Source organism: Kryptolebias marmoratus, linkage group LG6 (assembly GCF_001649575.2).
Source record: "Kryptolebias marmoratus isolate JLee-2015 linkage group LG6, ASM164957v2, whole genome shotgun sequence".
Taxonomy (NCBI): Eukaryota; Metazoa; Chordata; class Actinopteri; order Cyprinodontiformes; family Rivulidae; genus Kryptolebias; species Kryptolebias marmoratus.
Window position 1 is genome coordinate 10,971,657 of NC_051435.1, and position 26,351 is coordinate 10,998,007.

The 26,351-nt window shown below is 36.2% G+C and overlaps 1 protein-coding gene across 2 annotated transcripts in view; it reads right to left on the reverse strand.

The window, feature by feature from the left end:
• Positions 1–7,205: 7,205 nt before the first annotated feature.
• The window catches only part of fign (fidgetin), a 30,778-nt gene continuing 11,632 nt past the window's right edge, over positions 7,206–26,351 (reverse strand). For both annotated transcript variants that reach the window (XM_037976304.1, XM_017424564.3), the window contains one exon: positions 7,206–14,239. In XM_037976304.1, coding sequence (XP_037832232.1) covers positions 12,024–14,231 — 2,208 coding nt within the window. In that variant the 5' untranslated portion in view covers positions 14,232–14,239 and the 3' untranslated portion in view covers positions 7,206–12,023. The remainder of the gene's footprint in view (positions 14,240–26,351) is intronic.

A 26,351-nucleotide genomic window follows, 5' to 3' on the forward strand; every position in this document is an offset into this window, starting at 1 on the left:
AGGCTTGCCAACGAGACAGATGATTAGGTACCTCAAACAAGCCTCATCACCAGCTAGAATTGATGACTCAATGCTGGATGACAGACAGCTCTCTGTGCATCAAGATAAGGCCCTGACAGTCCTACACCAATCAAAACTGGGCCATCGCCGAGCAGAAAGAAAGACATTTGTAATATCATTAAATCCAGATATGCCTCTCTTCACATCTGGCAGGCAGCCATGCGTGTGAAGGGGGATAGGGGGATGGNGGATGGTGGGGTGGGGGGGTGGTGGGTTAAGGGACAGAAAGAGAAGCAAAGCAAGAAAAAAAAAATAGAAAAAAACACTCGGGGCAATCATTCCTGGCAGTGTGCTGGCAGCTGCAGTGTTTTTTGTAATTTCAATATGTTTCTCTGCACCTCGAGCTTGGGCACAATAACAGCTTACAGATTGCTTATGTCATCAAATTTTTTTGACAAACTTCACAATTGCTTTTGACCTTCATCTTTAGCCATCTGGTTTCTCCTCGTCTTCCTTATCTCCCCCCCTAAGTCTCCCCACGGTATTTTCACCTGACAGTAATTGTGCGTGTCAAAAGGGGACACGTTCAAATAGATTTTAATTTCAAAAACAGCAATTAGCGATTGTTTATTCAAGAACGTTGAATGACTGATTTGTTTTTCTGTCCAGAGGAGCAGAAACAAACTGAACACTAACATATCTTCATTCTTCATATTAGCATACAGTCGCTCAATCCATACTGCGGTAAATAAAGAGTAACATTAGTATTGATGTAAAGTTGGTTAATTTAAGTTCCAAATCCAGTTTTTCCTTGTTTGATTTTGATCATTATTTAGAAATGAGTTAAAGTTAAAGTTAAATTGCTCTTTTTAAGTTCACTCATTATGAATCAGATCAACACATTAAAGGGAAAATAAACAACATGAAGTGTTTCAGCTGGTTAACATTTTCTGGCATTTAATGCATTTTGGCTCTGAGCCTGTAAATCTACAGAAGTGAAGTGAAAGAAGCAGCAGTCATTCAGAAGATTCTGCTTTATGTGCTGCCGAACATATAGGTCCAAAACGATGAAGTCAGGTGGAGTAAAGTCTGGTGACTGAAGGCAATTTTAGGATCCCGAGAAAGCATTGTTGTGCAGAAGGATTTGCGTTTTATTGGTTGCTCTAATGTCCAAGAAGAAAAAAACATTTTCAAGAGGCTCAACACATACAGCTGATCTTTAACGTTACCTTATCAAACAGGTATGTGATTAAGAAAGTAAATGGATAAATACATTAATAAAAAATGAAAGTGTGACAAGAATGGTTCTATTTAAAATGTAAACTATACTCCTTGAAGTAATAGTACACTACCCCTCTAGCTTCATAACAGTCTTGCCTGTTTTTGTTTTACATTTGGAGCAAATGCTTACTGTATTTTGTTAACTTATTGGTTGAAAAGGTGAAGATAAAAACAGCTCACCAACCCTGAGAAAGAGTCATTTTGAAGATTTAGAAATGACAATATGTTCTTTTGAATTTGATGGAAAAGATTCTTCGTGTCTGGAAAACCAAATGGCAATCGTTCAAAACAAATTATAGTTTAATTTGTTAATTTTGATAGAAAAGTTTCTCCCACAGCTTGAACTGGCCACTAGAACCCCAACTTCAGTGTTCAGACACGCCGTTTCTTTTGTTTGATTTTTCTTTGGTCTACAGGTTGGTGGTAGGGAACACTCAGTTTGAGAAACGTTTCTCAATGCAGCTGAAAGTAAAAGCACAGAAGTAACGAAAATCTGCCAGAAATTCAAAATAATGACCATAAAAGGCCCTGTAGAACAAAATTTAATTTGAAACTCAAATGGATAACTCACCAAACATCATTTCATATGTGCCAAACTTTATTACTTAGATTTTTATCAATTTTTATTTATTTTTATGAGTACCCGAACAAGATACGATCAGATACTATATAAAACTATATAAAATTAGAAAACATTTGCCTTTTCAGAGTTGCAGTTTTTTATACATTAATGACATTCATTCTGTGAGTCTAGACCCTCCACCCGCCACCTCCTGAACAGATCAGAAGCGTTAACAGAGACCTCTTGAATTGTAAACTGACAACGTGGCATTAAGAAGTATCTTGTTTCATGATCCGGTGATCAGAGTAAACAACACGTTTCATATAACACAGCCCGTCCACAGTTTGACATTTCTCTCTGATTTTCATATCTTTGCCTGAAAATGACAGTCTGAGTAACATGTGGAGGCTTTAAAAATGCCATGGCTGATATGAAATCAATTTGCATTTCCCTAGTGCCTGGATAACATGGCCCCGTCAGAGGAACGAGCAGATCTGCTGGAGATAATGACGTTTTAGAGGGCAACTTGCACAGTGGAGAGGATGAAATTGAAAGAGTGACGTTCTGTGTTTCCCATGATTGCCTTGACAGGGGAACGTGTGGCTATTGGACATGGACTTCTCTGTATTTGCTCCCCATTAGGCCCTCTTGTACCCAGTCAGGGGTTAAGACAGGCTAAAGAGATCCACCGCTTCGGCCAGGCAAAGATTCACTGAGTATGTTTCAATAAAATCAACTGAATCAAAATTTTGACTTCTGCAATTAAACCAGATGTGTATTTTTTCTCTCTAAAGAAAGTAAAAAAAAAAAAGGCTGTTTTCTTTAGCAACTTTCAAATTATTAATGATCAACAGGAATGAATTTGTTGAATTGTGGCACAAAAGATTCCTTCCCAGTACATATGCAGCCATTACTCTTAGGAAAGCAATGTAAATCTAAAACCTCTAAATGTTTGACTAAAAGGAAAACATATTTTGCAATAAAATAATAGTGATAAAAAAAACTCTAAAACTTAAAATCAGTCAAGACAAGAAATTCTCTGAGCACATTTACTCCCGAAAAAAAAAAAAAAAAAAAAATTAGCTTCTTTTTTTTAAAACAAGTGAAACAGACTGAGTTTAACTCCCTCAAACTGTGTCGAGAGGTGCCGTACCAAGGATGTAATGTGATAGGAAGTATTTTCTTGTACATGTCAAGCTACAAGCCTCTCCTTTGATTTGCCAGGATACCTTGTCATAATTTTATCATAAACATACAGTAAAGTAGGCCACCAGCAAAAGTCAAACAAGTAAAGTTAATGAAAATTTATTCCAACAATAACAAACATCAGTGTACAAATGAGAAAAAAAAAATTGCACAAGAGATAACACAGTCTAATACAAATAAAGCAAAAAAGAACAACAATCAAGCACGGTATACCTGAAACTGAAACCATGATGCTTAAACAGGAAGACGTTTTAACCAGATCCATAATTGGGTAAGAGTTTCAAAATAAAATAAGAAGTCAATAAGAAATCAAGGGGTTGAGGGTAAATAGATTTCAATCCAATATGTGGCTGGGAGAGATATGTTTGATCCAAATATAACACAACTACTCTTTTATTTTACTTATTGGACACTTGATTTTTGGTATCTGGTACTGTTTTTATTTCATTTTTCTTTGTTTTTTCAAGAAAAATATTACAGTAATGACGAGGGGGACAAATAAATAATTCGCAATGATAAAATTGACAGTTTATTTAGCCTTTAAAGTAAATGTGCTGAGGATATACAGACTAATTATTTTTGCAGTTCACATTTTGACTTGCAAATACACACACACACATATATATATATAAATATATATAAATGTTTTTTTTCCTTGCACCTCATTATTTTTTCTATCAAGATGGAATTGCTTCAGATGTCTGGGGATTAACAAGGTCATATCATAATATCTACGAATATACTGTATGGTGAGTTTGATGTTGCAGAGGGATCACAGAAGTACAAAATGTGCTGTTTTTCATGTTACCACAATAAATAAAAGCAGCTCACTATGTACACACAAGTGGTCCAGTGGGTCTGATGCCTGTCCTTTGGCAAGGTGTCATTTATTTCTGAAATGCACCGTTGTATGCAGGGATGTACCGGGTATATTAAAGAGCAGCCTCACAATGTTGGAATGAGGCAGGGTGATAATGAAACATTGTGGCTCTAATCAACCTTATAAAAGTCTGCAGGGGAGGAGAGATGGGTCTGTCACATCAATAACAGTTTTCAATTAATAAAAACATAATTTTGTCCCGTCTCCCAGGATTGGGATAACTTGAGGGCCTTCCCCCACTTAGTGTGAACAAACCTTTTGTGCTCTGCAGCCTGTGTGAGACAAACACACAGCCTCCCTGGGTTGTACTTACACAGACGGACACACAAGGCAAGAATTTATACTTGTCTGTATGGTTTGTTAGCACTCGAGAGATAAAACTTTACATGTTGCTCCCAATTAGCACAGCAGTGACCGTGCACTGTCTCCCGTGCTCAGCTTCCCTTCTGAAGAGGCTCTATTTATGTAAAGACTCACGAGGATGTGAGAATTGAGGCGAGGGAGAGGAGATATGGACTATGTGAGATTGAGTGTGTGCATGTGAGCGTGTGTGCGTTCAGAGGGAGAAACGGGTGAGCGGGAGAGGGGGAGTGAAAGAACGAGATAGAGAGAAAGGGAGAATTGAAATGGCTTAAGCGTTCATTTTGAGTGGAGAGACAGGTCCTATTAACGTTTAACAGCGTTTGTGCAACTTGGTGCTGAGGTTATGATGCAAATGAGGAGGAATTAAAACTGGCCAGAGGTTTGTCATTGATGGATTGCAGTCTGGCAGTGCTCACACTTCCTAGTGTCCATCAGAAGCGATTACTGTGTAATTAAACCTTATTTCTGGACTCTCTAGTGCATAATTACTTTGTGAATGTAACCATCATCTAAAAGCTACAAAAATGCTTTACCATTAGTCCAGCAGTCAGCTTCATGCGCTTGTGTCAGATATAGCCATCAGACAGAGCAAAAGAACTGTCAGTTTTAATAAGAGGCAAAAAATTAAATGAAACAGTATGCTTATTACAGAAAAATTAGGCTTTCAAGAGTCCTTTCTGTTATTTGCATAATTTACCCCACCAACCACACATACTGCAAGCTTTAAGCAATTTCCTTCACATTTAAATAGATTGCACATTTAAGGCTACTTAAAGAAAATTATCACTTTGCATATTTTAATTGTTATGAAGGAAGTGATTTGAGAGAGGTCTGTGGCTCATCCTCTTGAGCCATGCGGCCGCGGAGCTGTCTGATTCGGCTGCTCAGCGCTGCGGCTCCACAGATAACCTCCGAGTTCACACACATCCACTTCAGTTTCATCAGAATGCAAATGAAGCACCGAACACTGGGACAAGTGGATCTTTGATATTTACAAAACAGCCACTAATAACTTGAGTGTAATTTGTTTGACTCAACTTTTTTTCCCCCTCTTATCAGCCCTGATTTTATTGTTATTATGATGTTTTTCCCCCCTTGTAGCTCTGTTCCCAATTGTCTGGGAAAAAAAAAGAAAAGATGTCTCCTTCAAGAAATTCTGGCCTTAAGTGGCAGGATGGAAGAAACATGTTTTGTTGTGGCATAAGCTCAAGATGAAATGTTAAACACATGCATACATGTGACAAAATGCACATGTTCAGCAGTTATCAAAGAATAAAAATGCTCAAAACTATATAGAAAAGCTTGATAAATAAACAGGATAAATAGTGTTGACTGTAATGTGTTTAATTCATTGATTTAGGTAAAGATGGACAAAACTATAGCTAAAATATCTGGATTTTTGGGCTCTGCCATCCTGTATTTTTGGAGCCAGGGTTTGTTTCATTATGGATGTGGGCTGTAACATCATTAAAAAACTCCCACCTACACACACTCCCAACTTGTTACTAGGCTGTCACATTGTCAGTCACAGTACAAGCCATTTTTAAAGCCTCAAATAGCTAATCAAATGTCAAATTTAGAAAATGCATATTTAAACCGACAACAGAAAGATGGGATTTACGTGATTAAACAAAATTTAACACCTGAAAAAAATCATATGAAGTGTATTTTTATTTTTTAGTCAGGAAACCATCCCATTCAATTAAATGAAGGGGCGGGACTTAGAAATTGAACTGCCACTAGAGGGTGATTTTCCTTGGTGGCTTCAACTTGTGTTTTTGTGTCCTGTGTCTAGTAATAATATGTATTGAGGATTTGAGCAAAACCTACAAATTTTCTGTACTTGTTCAGAAAATGTCTCTCATTGACATCCTGGTTAAACTGGGCAGACACTTACCTTCATGCGCAAATTAAATTGATTGTGATGTTTTCTTCAAAGTTTGCAAATAAACCACATAAAGGAGACGTAAAGAAACACTAACAGTTTTTGTCCTTCTTTTTTTCAGACAAGTAAATACAATGCAGGTCTAATTTCATATTCATGTGTTATTTTACCCAAAACAACAGAGCAAAAGCATTATATTTTATTTTGAACATTTTTGGGGTAATATAGCTTACATTTAGTTGATTAGAATCATTCAAAATACACATTTAGCTGTTTGTATTGTAGCATTTACTCCATACGTATACATAATTCTCACTATATTTTATTCTGTAGTAACTCACTGGAACAGCGTGTGCAACAATATTAGAATCAATACTATTTTTTTACTTTAAGCCTTTTATACTATAAATAATAACAACTATGTTGAGTCACTGCTTTAAATTTTAATGTAAATATTTTCTACACAAAGATTTTTAGCATAAAACAATTTCATGACCTTTAAAAACATTATTTTCCAAATTTCCAAATGTTGTGTTGTTGATAAAAAAACAGTCATAATTTTTGGGATCATTAAATAATAAAAATATCCTAGCTTTTAACACAAACTCCACTCACAGATCATATCGAATTGCTCACAGGATAGTAAAGGGTAATAATTTCTCTCACAGTATGTTCTGTTTACTTTCATTTCTATCAATTAGGATGCAACTTCAAACAAGGATACCGCCAACAGCTTAATGACATAATAAAAGTTAATTTAATCGTTTACTTTCTAATTTAAAAATGGCTTTTTACAGTACTTTATTATTCGGGGCAGTGTAAAAAACATTTGATTGCAACTGCTGTTAATGTAATTACTTTTATTATATTTTCATTAAACACCAGTGAGAAACCTAAAAAAAAGGTAAAACATAAAAAAGCTTTAACCTAAATAAGATTATCTTTCACAACAAAATGCTTGAAAAAGCACAATGATTGATAAAGACACACACGCACACAAAGTAAGGCAAGATACAAAACACACAGAGTTCAAGAAAAAAAACAAGAGAAAACAACTTTATTCATTTTTCCAATAACCTTTATGTACCTTGAAATTAAAATACAATTAAATTGACTGTACTGTAAATATGGCGATACATACACACATATAAACAGATATGTGGTGCATTATGCTGTATATCAGTAGCAAATGTACAATATATACAGCTATGTGCAAGTTCATTTTCTTTACATGTGTAGGAAAAGTAAAAATTCCGGTAACCCCTCACACTTGCATGTAGAATTGCCAGTGCACGAACATACACATTAACATGGCACTACAACAGTTCACAGAAGATTAAAGCAATTTGTTCTTTTCTTTCTTTTAAGAGTCAGAGTTGCATTGTAAAACTCGCAGAAAATACAGTCCACAACAACTCGATGAGAAGGTATTACTCTAAATAAACTGGAAGTCAGTATGTGCAGGTTATCTTTGTCTCGAAGGTGCCTTTTTCTCTGCAACTTGTACTTGACAGTGTAAAGACAGTCTTTTTGAGGTAGACTGCTCAGATTCAAGAACAAGCTTTTCATTCTCTTGTTGTTTTTTTTGTTGTTTTAAAATGTTCCAACCCACAAAATGCATGACATTCAAAATGAAACAACAAACAAGTACAATATGTAGCAATGAGGTAGAAATGGTTTTAAAGGATGTCAGACTTTAAAACTCAAATGAAATAAACATTTTAGGCAGTTCTCAACAGAAAATGTAGAAATATTAAAAAAAAATAAAGAAAATGAAGTGATTGAGCCAGTATCACTTTGAGACTTAATGTGCTTTTCAAAGGTTCTGCTCAAGTGTCGTCTGTGACTGTAGGTCCTTTCATCATATCATCCTCAATACTGAATGTCTGTTTTTATTAATAACATCTACAACACGTGAAACAAATACTTTAGTCTGGATAAATCTGCAAATGTTAGGACAGTTAAATATCATGGTGGGTAAAGTTGTATAAATGCAATCTGTGCTTGAGTCTCGGAGAAAAATAAGTAAAACGAAATATTATAAATGTGAAAAGACCTTTTGTTGTTTTAAAGTTTACTACCAATGCCTGATATGAGCACATTCCTCTTTTTAACATACATCTCTGCTCAGCAGCTAACCTCCTGACCTCCTGAAAATGTGTGCTTGTCAATGTCAGATTCCTAAAATGACCTCGCAAAAATAAAAACAAGTTAATCGAATATATTCACCAGTTTCAAATCAGCATTAGGTTTGGTTTGCAGTTTGAAACATTTTCTGCTAAGATCTGTGCCATGCATACTTGTTTTTTTTTTAAATATGAAGAAATCTGCAGTTTAGCTTTAAAGTTGGTAAACTGTTCATTAATCCTGACAGGGTCAAATGAATAAAAAAACCCAATGGTTTCATGATAGTTACATCTATTGAAAAAAAATTTAACTGTTAAATTAACAATACCAACTGAAAGTGTAAAAAAAAAAATAAAATAAAAAACCTTCAAAGTTTACACCATGGAAGTAATAGCACTGAAATTCAAATTTCTTTAAAAGCGTGTTCATCATATTAAACTAAATATGTGTTTGTTCTTAAAGGGACAGCTTAGATTTATTCAGGTGGGACTCTGTGAAGTGGTTATGACTGATTAATATCTACCTGCTGTTAGCTTGTTGGACAACCTCAAGGTGGAAAAATAGATTTTAATTCACAAACTAATGGGTAATACTAAAAGGGCCAAGACCAACGTGGACTGCTGCTGTTTTAAAACTCCTGTCTGAAACATTTTAAAGCAGTTCATGTGGAAGCTGTTTTGTTTCTAAATGTTCCACTGCTGTCAATTTCAAATTACACAGAACTGTATGGTTATTTTCAAACACAAATAGAGGCCTGTAGGAAAAGCCATGTAATCTAAAATAGACATCAATGTTTGGGTTAATGAAATAGTTTTTGTAAGAACAGCTGTGATGGTTTTGAGATTACAGATGTTTTAAGCCTGCAGGAATCCAGTTTGGTCTTAATCAGCCTCAGACTAGCTGTTAGCTCATCAGTCCAGTCAGATTTAAACTCTATTTCCCCAAAATGATGTTGTTCAAAGAGTTATCTCCAACAGGTAAGATGTTAAAGTTCATAACTTTTCACAGAACTTAACATCAGAAGATCGGAAATGTCACTTTAGAAAGAAAAGAAAAATCTTAATAAATAACAAGTAATGGTGAATGACCCAAAAAAAACCCACAAACCGAATTATCTCAGATAGAGCAACCTGCTCCTAATTTAACACCGTTTTTGTGTATGTTTTGTCATGTTTGAAATGTTTAGGTCAATCAATTTTTAGTTTAAATATTTCTTTTGTTTTTATAATTCTGGCAACATTTATCTAACTGATAGACATTTCCCAGGTTTGAGCAATCTGTCTTTGTGCAACATAAAACAAAATATCTTTTGTATGTAAATCTGACACCATGCGATACCCGGATAATTCACTGTATGAGGGGAAAAAAAATAGTAAAAGATGTTAAATCTGTATTTGAAGAACTCACTTCCACTGATATGAAAACATAAATAGGCACTCATATTCAACACGACTGTTTCTTCACATACAACTAACAAATGGACATTCTACCAATTACTATAACTTGTGCAGTTTTAATGAAAATGCAGCAATAACCATATTAAAAATAAGGAAACTAAACCAGGTGGCACAGAGCAATATGCTTTTTACAAAATAAAAAACAAAACAAAAATGAAAATATGCTGAACAGTCAAAAAGTACTTTTACAAAAGGGCTCTCCTAAAAAGTTTGTTTGTGCCTCTGTAGGTTTTTCTGCTGCTACAGAGCTGTACTTCATTGGCATGTTTCAGTGCCAGAGAGCTTTGCTTTCTTCATGGCTCTCATGAAATAATACATTCAGTACTTTTAGTTGCCAATTAAACTCTCAGACTAGCTCTTCTGTTGGAGGAAATGTTGAAATTTATGAAAATTTACAAATTATTGGCAACAAAGAGGCTGTAAGATCACAGTAGCAGTTAAAAAAAACACAAACACTGGCATTTTGTACACAAACTGAGACTTTAGACTTCAAGATTACTTTTAAAAAGGAATGTCACTTGTTTTATGGATTTTATAAAGAGATCAAACCAATTCCTGTGTAAACTTTAAATTGAAATACTTTTAAGACGGAAAATGTGCTCATTGCATCACTTAGAAGCCTGTCCCACATCCATTTGGCATCACAGATTTAACGGTTTAACATAGCAACTAGATCCATGTATGAATGTTAGCTGATAAAGACCAAATTGTCTTAAGGCAAAGTCATAGAGTGTGGTTTTCAGTGGTATTCCCCTTTAAGTGCATTATATGATGAAAAAACAGGGTTATCGAAACGTAAAGCTAATAGATTTTGCACACAATAAAATAGTGTTTGATGTTTTCTTTTTCAGACAATCAGAGTGGGTGCTGACATTTTGCTGTCTTTGTGAATTTGTCTTTCACAGATAAACAAACTGAGGTAGAAAGAAACTTAGGCTGTATGTAATCCTTAGGTTTCATTAATGATAAAACAGCAGCAGGATGGAGCCGAATGGCTCGGGGCAGCCGTCTTCCTCAACCTCAAGATGTTTGTCTGCACCTTTCAAATTTCTCTCTCTACTGTACCCCCACAAACTGAATAGTTTTGTCTGAAAACAGGGAATTAAACAGCAGGATCATTGTATTTGATGTAAATGAAGGTTTTCCATTTTCTAGCCAGCAGCAAATGAAAAAAAAAGAAAAAATACTGAAAAAAAATCCTCAAGGCTGCAATTTAACCTACACAATGGTGCTTTTTTGTTCAAAGGCAAATCTCTGATCAAAATACAAGATTTTATTTCAAATAAATTTAAAAGTAGAGAATCCAAAACCCATTTATTTTAAGACTTGCAAATAAACCATAATTACCCTCATACATTCATGGTAGGAACCTTCTCATTTTGAGCTATTTGAGGTATTATAAAGCCTTTTGTGATTTTTGTGTGATGCAATTTCAAATGCAGTCCAAATGTTCCGTGCTTCAATACAGCTTGAGGTACTGTCATCGTCACATTCCTGAGATTTCAAATAGAAAATGAAAAAAAGGTAAAACTTTACACTCAGTTACTTATTTATGGGTAATTAGTGTGACAATGTTTTAACAGGAACAACATTATTATATACCGCTTCATTTGTTGCCTTTAAATTGACCAAATGTAAGTTTGATAGAAAACAATTTCATTTTAGGCAAAGAGAAGTGAGCGTGTCAGTTTGGTTGTAATTAAATAATTTACACACACCTGAAACCTGTGCAAGGTAATGAAGCTTCATGAAAACGATGCCAATTAACTTAATTCAGCTCAAATTAACCACAACGGTTCACAGAGAGCACAAAACAGACACAGCAGAAAAACACTGATCCAATAGAAAAAAAAGAAACATTTTTTTTGTCACATTTTAAAGCTTTTTTATATTAGCACATAATACCAATGGCGATTGTGAGGCAAAAAAGAAGAAGAAAACTCAAACAGCACCATCTCAGGCACTTGATAGCAACTAAATCTCCAAATCAGCAGAATATATATATTTGTATATATATTTATATACAAAAATGGGGGCATCCTTTGAAGTTATTTTCATGAAAATGGGGCTTCAGATAAATTAAATGTGTTAAATTGATTTTTAACATTGTGTGATGTCTTCTGTTTGAAGCCTATAAGGATATTCCCAATGCTCTACAGAGTAAGTTCAGTGTTTTTTGTTTGTTTGTTTGTTTAATAAAGACCAAACACTGATTTGTTTTTAACAAATGACTTTAGAGAAATTGTGTTTGATGGATCTATTTCATTGACTACAGCCAAACATTTTATTCCACTCAGTGTACACGTCAAGCTCTTTTTGTGATATGCTGGGCTGGAATTTGCAAAATACATTGTCAAAGTCTTGGTATGAGACTGGTCTCATCTGACTGGGGTGAATGCTAGAAAGGTCAGCTCCAGAAATGCCATGAAGAGGACCAACCAGAGCCTCTTGACACAGCTGGGCCACATCCAATCCAGAAAAGCCCTCTGTCCTCTGAACTAATAATGAAATCTCTTTGTCACTGAGACAATAGTTGTGCTGTGAGAGCAGCTGACTGATTATCTGATGGCGTGCAGTCCCATCAGGCAAGGGGATGAGCAATCGCTTAGTAAAATATCTTCGTAGAGTCTCAGGGATCTCTTCAGGCTTACTGGTGGAGCAGACCACAAGAACATGGTCCTCAGCAGAGGTCAGAATACTGTCGAGCTGTATGAGGAGCTCAGCCTTGAGGTGATTCACTGGGCTCTCCTCGGACAGCTGGGCGGACAGCAGCAGATCCACATCACTGATGAACACTACTGCTGGTTGGCGACAGCGAGCTACAAGAAAAGAAGCTTGGATGATCTTGTCACCTTCCCCAAGCCACTTAGTCACCAGTGCTGAACTGCTCAATCGCAAGAAGGCAGCCCCCAGCTGGTTGGCCATGCAGCGAGCCAGCAGTGATCTACCAGTTCCCTGAGGTCCGAATAAAAGGAGGCTCCGAGGTAATGTGGCAAGTCCACTAAACATATCTGGCCGTAAAATCGGCCACAGTATCTCCTCTTTGATTGCTGCTTTGGCCATATCCAGTCCTGCAATGTCACTCCAGTCCACTGGAGAGCCCTGCTGAAGGATCTCCGTATTTACCATTTCCACCAGGCTGGAATCACTGTTCTTTAACTGCTCCTCTGCAGCGTGGGTGGATGAGGTAGCCGTAGCTAAATCAGGGCCTGGCAGGGAGTGGGAGAGGTGCTGCCTGTGCTCATCAGTTTGCTCGCTCATAATGGGAGATCCAAATTTGCTATAGGACTCACCAGTTCTTAGTTCCCCTCCAGAACTTTTGGTTGATCCATAGGATGGAGGAGTTAGTGCTCTGCCAGAGTGTACATTGAATTTTCTTTGCTGGTCAGAGGACATTGACTGTTTGGTTGGCTTGAAGGCTAAAGATGATGGTTCTGCATTTCTTTCAAAGCCACTGCCCCTGTTTGAGTCTGAGACGCTACTGTCTGCCACTCTGTACATTGGGCTGTGTGAGGAGCGCTGTTGGTTGTAGTTGAAGTTACCATAGTTTGAGTCCACATCTCCGTGTCCACTCATGTAGAAAGCTTTTCGTTTTAATGAGTTGGATGTGCTGCCATTTAAAGGTGTGGGGGCAATTGGTGTATGATTATGGGACTGGTAGGTGTAGGGAGGTATTGGGGTAGGAGCTGCAATGCCAGACGGCAGATAAGCAGAAGGGGGCGGCGCTCCCCCAGGACTATAACCGGGACCCACAGTAGTCTGTGAGGCATACCCTGTAGGAGGATAACTGTAGTTGGGAAGGTTTGGAGAGCCACCATTGTAGCTTGGCACTAAAGCAGGGGGAGGTGGCGGTGGTTGTAAAAGCCCAGCACTCTGCAACGGTGAGGGGTGTGGGGAGGGGAGGGCTGGGGTACTCTGACTGTTGTAGCTAGAATGCAGGTAGGAACCATTGTAACTGGCAGTATATTCCTGAGAGGGGATGCCCGAGTGGAGAGTGGTAGCTGGGTGACTACCACAGTTACTGCTGGAGTAGCTGGGCTCAGACAAGCTGCTGGCCACCCCTGGGGAGCTTCCTATGCTAGCCGATGTGTCTGTAGGGGGGAGGGCAGCTGTCATTCCAGCTTTGCTCACAGATATAACATCTGGAGCACAGTTCATTGGGTAAATCCCCTCCTGCCAGGAGTCATTCTCTGACTTCCGTCCATTCATGAGTCCAGTGGTGCTATCAGAGTAGGAGCACAGCAGGGCTCTTTCATTTGGGCCTTCCAGGATCCCAGAGTACTTCTCTGCATATTTCTTGAGCAGATTGGAGGCAGTCAGTGCAGAGATGTCATCGTTTGCCCACGCATACTGGTATGTTCGCTGCAAGTGCCCCCGGTAGGCCTCCACTTTGTGTGCTGGCGAGCGGGTAGTGGATGAGATGTCAAAGTGTTGTTCTGCCCATTGTGTATGCTCAGGGGTCCACTGCATCTTTATACCTAGATATTATACAAACATGAGAAATATTTTAAAATTAGCATGCAACTATGGTTCATAATAATTTAAAAATAATCTGGTGTTAATACGTATTTCATGACAACCATTAAGTTGAAATAAAACAATAAGAGAAAAATGTACACAATAATTGTTTGTCTACTTGAATGAATGAACATTTAAAAAGAAAAACATACAGTTTGTTTTTTTTTCTCTTTTGATGAATAAACAATCCTAACGACATCTGCATGTGATGGTCAGTATGAGGATATGGGACCCAACACCTGGTTACCATGCTATAATCCACCCAATGCAGAGCAGAATGACACAGACATTGCAGGTCAGTCTATAATCCAACTCTCATCTGTGGCATTCTGAGACAGTTTCAAATCTGCTTGGAGGAGAGCAGCAAAGCAATCTTCCTTGGCAGCGCTCTGTTGCTTTCATCACACAAAGCCCTCGGCCCAGCATGAATTACATCCACATCGAGTCTGCCTACTGCTTCCTAGCCGACAGAGTGAAGAGGAAAAAAAAACATGCTTCACTTGTCTTTTTCTCCGCAGCCTTGCTCAGACTCTCTGTGAAGCCTTGAGGGTTTGAATGACAGAAATAATCAAGATAAATCCTAAAGTCAGTCTGCAAATAAAAGTTTTTTCTCATGATCTTTTACTCTGGGATTATTAGAGATTGTACTGTATCAAACCAGAATGAAGACTATTAAGGATTAGAGCTCAAAACAATCTGAGTCAGAGTCTTGCACATTGTTCATCAGCTTTAATCTGACTAAAATATACTCAAGTTTATGAGAAGACACATTTATCCATATGTTTGCTGCTTGAAAAATAGTATGTGTGTCTTTGTTTAGCTGAACCTACACTGCCATACTTTTTATTTCAGTAGGTTAAGTCGATATCACAGGATTTGGACAGCAAACAGCTACTGTCCAGAGGCAGATTACAAATACAGTGTTTGTCTGTGAATTCCCTTCTGACTCTCTCCCAGCCATTTGCCAACCCGCCACACTAGACACCAGCAGCTAATTAGCAGGATGATGCTGCACTAATTATGTTAATTTACAAGGTTTTAGTCAAAGAGATTTGTGCTATGCCTCACATGGTTGTCAACCATTCAAGTTAATGATTATAAAAAAAGGCTTGAGAAAATAAGCCTGAGGAGGAAAATAAGAAAGCTAATATATATATACATTATGTATACCAAAATTTTTGCAATATTTGTTATATTAATACTAGTCACTGATTGTGTTAATTACTGACTACATTTATATTCTGTTTTGTTTATTCTAAGGACCTTTAAATGCAAATTTAACTAAGGTGGTATTGTTGTTGTTTTTTTTAATTGCTAAATGGGAATAAAATCTTCACATTATTATAACTGGTTTAGGGAAATAGCGGTGAGGACTGTATTGTCAGCCAGGAATCCTAAATGGCACTGACACCACAGTTGAAAGCAGCCGAATAATGGATTTTGTAAAAAATCATTCAGCTGAGTTCCTTAACACTCGAAGCCCATTTTGTCAATAACAAAATTGCACACAGCTCACACTGAGTGAGATTCTTCTATTACTGCAAATCCTCTCTGAACAATTTGCCACTTTGGACAATCAAAGAGGAGCTACTTGCAAAGTGTACTTGAGCTCACTGAGCATCAGGTGTTTTATAAAGAAGGAAATTATCCAAGACATTTGAAATAAAGCACTTTGGTTAAAAAAAAACTTTTAGGATATATATATATATATATTACTCTGTGTAATTGTGTATAACTGAACGTTTGTCCAATAATTTCTGCTATGATAAATGTGAAATATGCTTTTAAAAATAGCACACAGCTTTACATAAATATACAATAACCTTATAGATAGACACAAATGTTTGTGTGCACACACATAAGGATTTAGTAAGATAATACTGCAGTAAATGTTGCCCTTTATAGTTATTTAAAAACAACATCCACGGGTTCCTTTGTTTTTCTTGGAACTAGCATAATTACAGAGCGGCCAACAAGTGGAATGTTCTCAGATCGCCTCGGGACATGAGCTCAAATTCCGCTGATCAGCCACTAACAAATAAGGCCTTTGTTGGTTTGTTTTGTGTTTGCCAATTCATAGGTTTAAATTATCCATCTAGAGTAAATTTTGAGATGCCAGTGCCGAGGAACAATCTGCTGCATGATGCGAGAACTAACTTTGAATCATATACTTATCAAAGACATAAGTTATCAAGGTGATGTTTTCTCAATTATTGTTGCTGTTAAAATAATTTTCTCACTCATCAATAAAGAGAAAAACAGGCGAAGTCGAAAGGCGATTGGCATGAGACAAGTCAGTGAAGTCATTTTGCACTGGGGTGTTTAATTCCTGCTTGAGTGATCATCATCGACGAAACAGGGATTCTGACCTTTTTGGTAACTATTAATTTGGTAGCTTGGGCCGTTTTTAAGCAAACAAGAGTGGGCCTCCACTCTGTCCATCCAATTTCCTAGTGCGTAAATTGGACCACCGCTTGACAATTCTCTATTCATTACAGTGCTGCCGAAAGGAAGCACAGAGGTGACAGAATGGTTTTCTTTTCCCTTTTCTGTGCATGAGGTATGTGTGTATGGGCGAGAGGGTGAGGAAGGGAGAGACAGAATGGAAGCAGAAATGCCTTCCAGGAGGTTCCCAAGCATAAAGAGCTGGACTTTCCTTCGTTCTCTTGCTTTGGGGGAGGGGAGAGTGAGGAAGAGGGGTGGGGGGGGAAGTAAAAGCTGTCGTAATTGAAACGCGGCCTAATCAGACTCATTACCATTTTCACCAATTTGCACCACCAAAGATGCTTATTAGGTAACTGTGTTTAATAAGCTGCTCTTTAGAAAACTCACTGTAATGAGCTCTTTAAAGTCAGACTTGAGCATGATTATACACACTGGAAGTGTTTTGCAAAGCTGAAGCAGACTGGTACATTTAACCACATACAATGTCATAATTAAGCTGCACAAACTGAGCACTTCACACCACCAACAGTGCCAGCTAAGGCAGCAGACATATTGAAAAGTATTTATGATTACTTATCTTTACAATCCGAGGATTTTCATCACCGCCTGTAAACATAATTATGAAAGCCCTGGGTTTTATTCTGCACAGACAGAGTTTTTACTTGAAAAGCATGTAAATACAGCTGACAGACAGTAATTATGTTTATAAATAAAAACAAGCTCATACTCGTATTTGAATTCACTGGGGATATTTTGAGTAAGGGTGAGGCGAAGCATTCTGCCACAATGTGAAATGGTAATCGGTACAGCTACAGACAGTCATTCATCTCACATATCAAGTTAAGACAATTTAAACTCAATTTAGAGCTCCGTGTGGCAGTAATTTCTATCTTTGGATGGCAGGGTGCCATTTAACCCCTCATTTACAAAAAATAAGCCTTCGTCAGTCACAGTCTTTTCCAGGGCTACTGTCCGTACATTTCATAGTGTGGCCACCCAAGGCAGCAAATTACTACGTGTCTCCACATCTTTAAAGTCCACTAATCCCTGTTAATGATATTCCAATCAAGGACGGAAAAGGATTGTTAAAGCACGCTCTTCTAGTATTTTAACCTGCCAGTTCACGAAACAGATCTCTGTGAAAAGGCCTTTGCTTTGCATTCGCAATATTACTTCTGATCCTTTTAAGAGCACAAGTCAAATCTACTAAACCAGAAGCTGTCTAAATTATATTTATTCAATATATTAATTTAAAACAACTATCTTTAAATGTCTGGATTATAGGCTATATCATTCATGGCATAGTGGTCCCAAAAGGTTTAAACAAAGGCAACTGGGCCTCTTCATTTTTGAAGACATCGACCAAACTAAACTGAAAAATATAGATTTTTAAGCTTTTAAATAGAAGTTTTATTATTCAAAAGCTTGAAACGCTACACTTTTTAGTATGAATTGAAAAAGCTCTTCAGATCAGAAACAAAACATCTTTAAATATTTAGAAGAAGTTCAGTTGTCTGGATTATTTGCACTAAACCTTTTGGTTAAAAAAAATAATAGTCATTAATTTTAATATGAAAATGGTGTACAACTCAAGAAAGGATAATTATATTATTTAAATATTTTAATTAAATAAACATTAGAATATTTTTCTGAGAAGTCATATATTATGTAGCACATCTAAAGACATTATTTTAACAACCATGAACCAACCATACTAACTGGGTATAAATGTAAAAACTAAAAAAAAAAGTAAAAAGAAAACAGAAAAGAAAAAAGCTTCTAAAATATAATTAAGCATACTATTTTTTGCATGTTAAAGAAGATAAGTGGTTAATAAAATGGCTAAGTTACAATTGTTTCAAATTTAATCACTAGTATACGATAAATATCATATTGATTTAAAAAAGAAACTCATTTACTTTTAAAATCAAATCATTTTAGACATTTTAATATTTTAGACAATATTGTGTTAAATAACTGTACATTTTATAAAAACATGCATATACTTTGATGTTTAAAATAGTGTCAAACCTAACTGTAACCACAGCAACAGCAGTGCATGATGTAATGTACACAACTTTTTTGTTATCTCAAATTGTGAGTTTTTCAAATAGCTGTAGGAAAGAATATCATCACTGAAAGATTTGGCGTTCTTTACTGATTTCTTTTTCTTTGTCTTTTTGTAATGTGTTTATTAGAGAAATCCCATGTATGCTTTTTTGTGGCATACACTCCAAGCACAGAGGACTCAAAGAGATGAATTAAGATGACTCATACGGTTCAAAAAGCCAAGTGTAACTGTGGAAACAGGCAAACAATTCATGTATAAATTAGGTATGTTGTAATCATTTTCTTTGACACTGTTTATAAAAAACGAATTCTCATATCTATGCACAGACTTCGATATGACATTTACAGGCAGGAAACTTGTTAATCCTTTAATGGTCTATAAATTAGACTTCTCGGCGTCCTTCTGTCATGGTTTAGATTTCCATATGCTCAGTTGGAAAGCCTACAGTAGTTACCTCCGTGTTGAACCTTGGCACTGCTGACTGCACCCAGTGTGGACAGCAAACAGACGTTTGATACTTAATCACAAAGTCAACAGTTTCTTTCACCTGCTATGGGGGGAGCTTCACTGACGGCATAATGCTCAGTGCGTTCATTCTCCCCCCTCAGATCCCAACTCATCAACCAGAAGAAGTTGTGCAGCTTTAATGTCTATATCTGGATTCACACGTCACCACTGTCAGACAATTTACACAAATAGCAGGTTTTATTTGAAGAAATAACTTGTTTAACTGTTAAAGTGGCTTTGAATGGAAATAGGTTGCATTTCTACCCTAAGTATTGGAGATCTTGTCTGTAATTCTTCCCCATAAATCACAAACTAAACAAAGAACTGGGGAAATATTTTAGCCCAAAGAAAACTGTTCTGCTTTTTGTCTTGTGGCACTAAATATTTCTGACTCATGTATTTCAACCACTCCTATGACTGCCTCTATGTCTTCATCACCACCACACTTAAAAATTTGCAGACTTTAATTTGAGCTTTTAAAATAGCTGTTAAACTTTGTAAAAAAAAAACAAAAAAAAACTTTTTCCACATTTGTTGTTTTGGGTGAAAACAAACACGCAACCAACAGAAATAAAATTCTATTTGTAAATTTTTTAAAAAGTTGTTAGATTGAAAAGCACAAATAAAAATACATGTTCTATACACAACCCTGTGGGAAGGTGCCATATTGAAAATTTGTGTGAATTCATCTGAAGCACATTTCTTTCTTTTTACTGTGATTTTAATGCTACTGCCTTGCTTTTCAGACAGACTTGTAGCTGCACAAAGAGGACTTTTTTATACATTTCTAAAATCTTTACAACCGCAGTGAAAAAATAACTGAGCGTCTTCTCGATAATCTTCTTAGTACCTTAAAAAAAAGTACCTGGGACTGAGGTATCTGTGTTTAAAATGCAGTCATAGAGGTAGATCAGATAGATTTGAGAGAATTCACATGGAGGGAGATTTTATTTGGAATCAAAAATTAGAATTTTCATTCTTTAATCATGGCTAGACTTTTTTTTTTGGAACACTGAAATAAAGGTTCATCATATTTGTTTTACTTACTTCAGTCATGACAAGATACATATAAGAGGTAAACTAATCTACTCTGAAACTATCTAATGATTCTATAGAAAATCTGCACAATTTGGATTTTCATTTTTTCAAACGACTGTAATTATAAGAGGAAGCCTAAAACTGTATTTCTAGACAGCATCCATATATCTTTTATCTTTTTAACCTTTGCACTTTAACCAATATTCCATCATCTTCACAACTTGTCTTGGTGATCTAAATATAAATATAAATACAAAAGATTTGATTTCTCAAGTGAGTGTCACAGACTTGACAAAATTAACTGACAATTGCAATGCTACATTATAACTTTGCTTTTTTTTTGTTGAGTATTAAAAAAAAACAATGTTGTGAATAATCACAACATTATTTATGACTTTTTCTTCCCAGTTCTACATTTTTACATCCAGCACAATGACTAATTTTAATCTCTATTTATAATTATTTTTGTTTTGTAGCTTTTATTTTGTTGTTCATAAATTTAAAAGTCAATAACTTTTAACAGCTACAGTGGTGATTTCATACATGCAAATTGTCAAATTCAAAATTCATTTGCAAAACACTTTTTTTTATATACTCTGGCTATTCACAAGTCCCATTGGCATTTGAACTAAGCTCACAATAAACTGTATTGGCTTGAGAGGGGCAACTATTTCTCACATTTTCCACTAATCCAGCAAATTGTGAGGTTGAACTGTCATTTTTTTTCCTCAGCAATGCTCATTAAACCATGACTCTTCAGGCCAAAAGGCCACTGAGGCAACATCTTCTATTACTGCCCTTAGTACAGTAAAATCCACACACATGCAAACTAACATCCCAGCAGACACCAGTCAAACTGGAATACTGGTTTAAGCTAAGATGATTGCAGGAGACAGCCTTCACGAGGTTCTGTAGTGCATAATACTGATGAATACTCAAATGGCTTGTTAGTTAAAGAAGACCATTGTTGAAATCAAGCACTGCATAAAACTTGTTTAACCTCTGAGCAGAAATACAGCACAAGCTATAATTTTGCAAGCCTCTATGAACTTAGCTACTTTACCTCTCAAGGGATCAGTTACACACTTCAAGAGAGAAGAGAGGCAGATTGTGACCCTTCTGCACGAGGGCCCATTGACCAAAAGCTACTCACTAACATCTTCATCCCCCCAAAGTCCAGCTACCCTGAAGAGGATGAGAACAAGCCAAATACCTTGATTTTTACTGGAAGGCTGTGATATTTCTTTCTTTTTTTTTTTTTTTTTTTTTTTTTACCACACGGCCAGTCATCAGATTTACACACCAACAGTCCCTCTGGAAATTAACAAATTATCTTGTTCACTGGTCCAGTTCACAACTGTGATTAATTCCAACCATTACATTTTACAACTATAATAACCTGGTTAAAAAAGGAAATAATGACAATATAAATAAATTTTATGATTTCATAGTATTGAGAAAAATGTGAATGTGTTTTTCTTTGTAAAAAATGTACTTTGAACTAAAACATAGACCTTTTCTGGTCTAATTGAGAAGGTTTGATAAATACACATACTAATATTTAAGACTGCACAATATTTAGAAAAATGCCACCAACACAGTAATAATTTGAAGAGTAGCAACAGTTTACAAGAATAAAGGTTAGCCTAACATATTTCCAAAAGCCATAAGTCTGAAAGCTAAAAACCTTTTTGGAAACTAAGCTGAACCCTTAACAACCCTTAAGCGCCCACACCCAGTTGGTGCGTGAGATTCTGTGATTACAGAAAAATCAAGAAGAAATGAACACAATATGGTGTTTAGTTATTGCAAGTTAAATTGTTATTGCCATATCCAAATTGATAAGGTACAGTGCTCTCCTAATTTTGGGCAGCAGTGATAAAAACTAAAATTTACCACAATGAAAGAAACAGCATTATCAAATTCACCAAACTGAGACACTAATCTGTAAAACTGAGAAATGGAAACCAGTTTTAATTGATGGTCCAATTGTTAAATCATGAAAAAGTAAAAAATAAAAGTTACTCATTTTGTAAGTTTAGAGTGCAGAGGTAAATCAGGAACAAAGAAAAAAAACACTAGGTCAAAGATCTTATTTTCTCTTTTGCAGTTTCTCACACAGCTTAAGAACACACAGAGTTAACTATCATTTGATGCTACAAAATCATCAGAGTTTCCAAATACTTGGTCTCATTTTTAAAGTTGAAATAGTGAGGTTTTCCAGCACTGTCTGGTCAGTCAGCTTTCCAACAACTCTTATGCCTGACTGCATTTTTAGATATAAAGTTTAAAAGAAGGAAAAATCAATATCATACCACAGCAAAAGCTCTGTCAAATTATTTAGTTTTCTTGGATGCATTCTTTCAAGAAAGTATTTTTGGAATTAAAAACAGCTTTAAGTCCAAAATTCCTTATTTCAATGTGATTGGATGACTTCCACTTGTCGTATCCATGTCTTGCTATAACACAATATAAATCTGTCTATTTTTTAAAAATTAATAAACCAAACAAATCTAATAAGATAACACACCTGATCTGAGGTTTAATATAACAATTAATAGAGAAGAACATTTTTGATGACAAAATAATATTTAACTTTCCTTTTTGTCAGAACTTCTTTAAATAAAAGCTTTAATTTATTTTTCTGAAAGCCAAGGCCTGTCTTGTTTGAATTTGCCTAAACTCATTCCAAAGCATTATGCCAAAATGAATGTAAGTGCACTTGAGGATTTCAATAGTTGATTTATTTTTTCTGTGCACAAAAACATCAAGGCTATTTGTACTTCTATTTGCTGTTTCCCACACATTAAACTGATTAAAAGTTTAAATTGATCTCTAATTGAAAATACCCGAGTGAGCAGCAATAGGATGCCTGCCTGTAACCAGCGTCTGAAGCATTCTGAAGCATTCTGTAGTATCGACTGCAAGTCTCAAAGAAGGTCACTTCTCCAACACAGGCCAGACAAAAGGTGAAATGAGACAACTGAAGCAATCTTAGGTCAATATGAAATAGAAATCTCTCAGCTATACTGTAATAAAGTTACTGAAGTGAAGTAGTGAAGCCATAAAGGGGAACTTTTACAAGGAAAGAGCTGTAGAGGAGATTGGTTCGCCCACTGGCAAACAATGTCTTGAAAGAGCTAAGCTGGCATTGCGAGCACAGCACTGCAGAACAAAGTTACAGCTTTCACTGTTAAAGGGATGTCTGGACATCTATGTTTTATGCAAGAAATCATTGCCTTTTAAAAGTGCATGAACAATAACGGATTTTCTTAAAATTTCCTTTTTTTTTGCTCATATTTTGTTTATATGCTTTACAATATAACATAAAACAATGAGTTTTGAATAGCTTATGGTCAAATTCACTATTCATGTTTTCATGAAAATGTGTACACACATCATGATCATTTAACAATTTATGTTTGAATTTTAAAGTTTATCTTTTATGTATTTTATGTTTTTTGTCTGTTTATGACACAAAATAAATACTATATTATTATTTTATAAAAAAATATATGCATGTAATAATATTCCTGATTAATTTATTCCATTTATTACGTTACAATACAATATACACTTTGTTGGCAAAAGTATTTGCTTGTCTCCCTTCGCATGCATATCAACTTGAGTGACTTCCCATTCTTAATCCACAGGGTTTAATATGATGTCGGCCCACCCCTTGCAGCTGTAACAGCCTCAACTTTTCTGGGAAGGCTTTCCACAGGTTTAGGAGTGTTTATGGGAATTTTTGTCCATTCTTCCAAAAGCACATTTGTGAGGTCAGACTCTGATGTTGGACGAGAAAGCATGGCTTACACTCTCTGCTCTAATTCATCCTAAAGGTGTTCTATCAGGTTGAAGTCAGGACTCTGTGCAGGCCAGTCAAGATTTTCCACACCAAACTCGCTCATCCATGTCTTTATGGACCTTGCTTTGTGCACTGGTGCTCAGTCATGTTGGAACAGGAAGGGGCCATCCACAAAGTGTTCCCACAAAGTTTGGAGCATGACATTGTCCAAAATGTCTTGGTATGCTGAAGCACAAAAAGTTCCTTTCACTGAAACTAAGCGGCCAAGGCCAACTCCTGAAAAACAGCCCACATCATAATCCCTCTCCACTGCTCTAGAGACCAGTGGAGTTGCATGCTCAACACCACTGCATCTGACGCTTTGCATTGCGCTTAGCGATGTAAGGCTTGGATGCAGCTGCTCAGCCATGGAAACCCATTCCATGAAGCTCTCTTGAACTAATCTGAAGGCCACATGAACCTGTGGCCATGGAAGTGATTGGAACACCTGAACTCAGTAAAAGAACAAATATAAGCTGAAACAAAATGTTATTTCATAGAAGTTAGAGCTAAAATAAGCCAAGTGTGAAGAATGTAGTGTAAAAGATTTCTGAATTTTATTCATATAACACATCATGGCTTGTATCCTGGCAGAGTCCCCTTCAGTCAGTCTTAAAATGTTTTATGTAAGATAAAGATATTCAAGTCATAAATATTTTGTATTATTGATCTGTGATCATTCTAACATGTGGGCCCAAACCATGCCAGCAAAATTACCCCATTGCACACCAGAGCTACTGGAATCTGTAGTGTAGGTAGGAATCAAAGGTTAAGGCTAAATAAGCACAGACTGCTCGGCAGGTGACTGGAATTGGCCAATTTTCAGCTTGACTGGCTGCTGGTAGCTAAAAATCCTTCTTTTTTTTATCCCAGTTCACAAATGTGCCACAACTAAATGGCTAATTTGAGCAAGAAATAGGACACCTTTGGTGTGGAACTTTTTACTGAGTGAGAAGTACTTCAAATTAGTTATTTATAACATCTGTAAGTAAATCTGGGCGATATACTGAGTATATTCAGTCTATTGCGCATTGTTTCTCATGTGATTATGGAAATTACTACATCACAAATGAACATAAAATTTAACAATGGGTTTTTAGCCAGCTAATTCATAAGGAGTTTAACTTTTCCCACATGCTTCAAATGTATTACAGCCCACTCCTATACAAAGAACTCCCGCAGACCCCCTGGAACAACGTTTGTTTGCGAGCACTGTATTTGTGTCTCAGAAGTGGGGGAAACAGTTTTAAATTGTTCAGAAAAGGAAAATTATTTAACAAATGACTTGTTCTTGATAAGAGGGTGGTTTGAATTTCATAACAAAGACTTTGAACGACTGCAGTGTAATTACTGAGCCTGGCTGGTTCTCAGGAAGAGATAGTGTTCCTGATTTGGGAAGGTTATGGAAGCCAGCTTCTCAGCATCACCTTTTTGCCTAATAATGTCACAAAAGGAAGAGAGCGCTGACAGAGTCCAAAGAAAACTCAAGTGGCGGTAGGTGCTGCACAGCTCTTATTCTCAAAGGCATTTTAACCATGGTAATGCATAACTGGCAAAATAATTGTGAGAGTTGGCCTTCCAGATCATAAAGAAGAAAATATTTTTGTATAAAAGGGTCAGAAGATGAGCTTCTTGTTAATTACTGCCATTATCAAATGGTAAGTTGTTTTCTGCGTTAACTGCTTTATTATTTTTTCCTGCACTGCTGTCTCATAGTCTGTCAAAGTTTATTGGAACAGTGGTCATTCTGCTTTAAAATCAGTCATTTTATCAAACTCTTGGTCACAATTTGCATTGTATCAATTTTAAACCTAGGTAGCCTATATTGATCATTTGTTTCTATGTGGCATTTATTTATTTACCTGCTGTTCCAATCTCTGGTTATCAAGCACTGGTTCTGATGTGTTGAGTGTTTGACTCATTTGTCTATTTTCAACCAGTGTCAACTAATGTCATTTAGTTGCTGGTTTTGTGTGCTTGATTGTTAAATTTTACTCTGGTCAACATATAGCATCTGAGTGTGATGGTGTGAATTTTGGTCAGAAGAATCCCCATGTTCTTCCACACATGAATTACATTAGTTATTTTAGTAATTACTCTGGCAAGCTCTGGCTTTCTGTTCCAAAGTTGGCACTTTGTTTTGTTTTTTGTTTTTTTTTCTGGA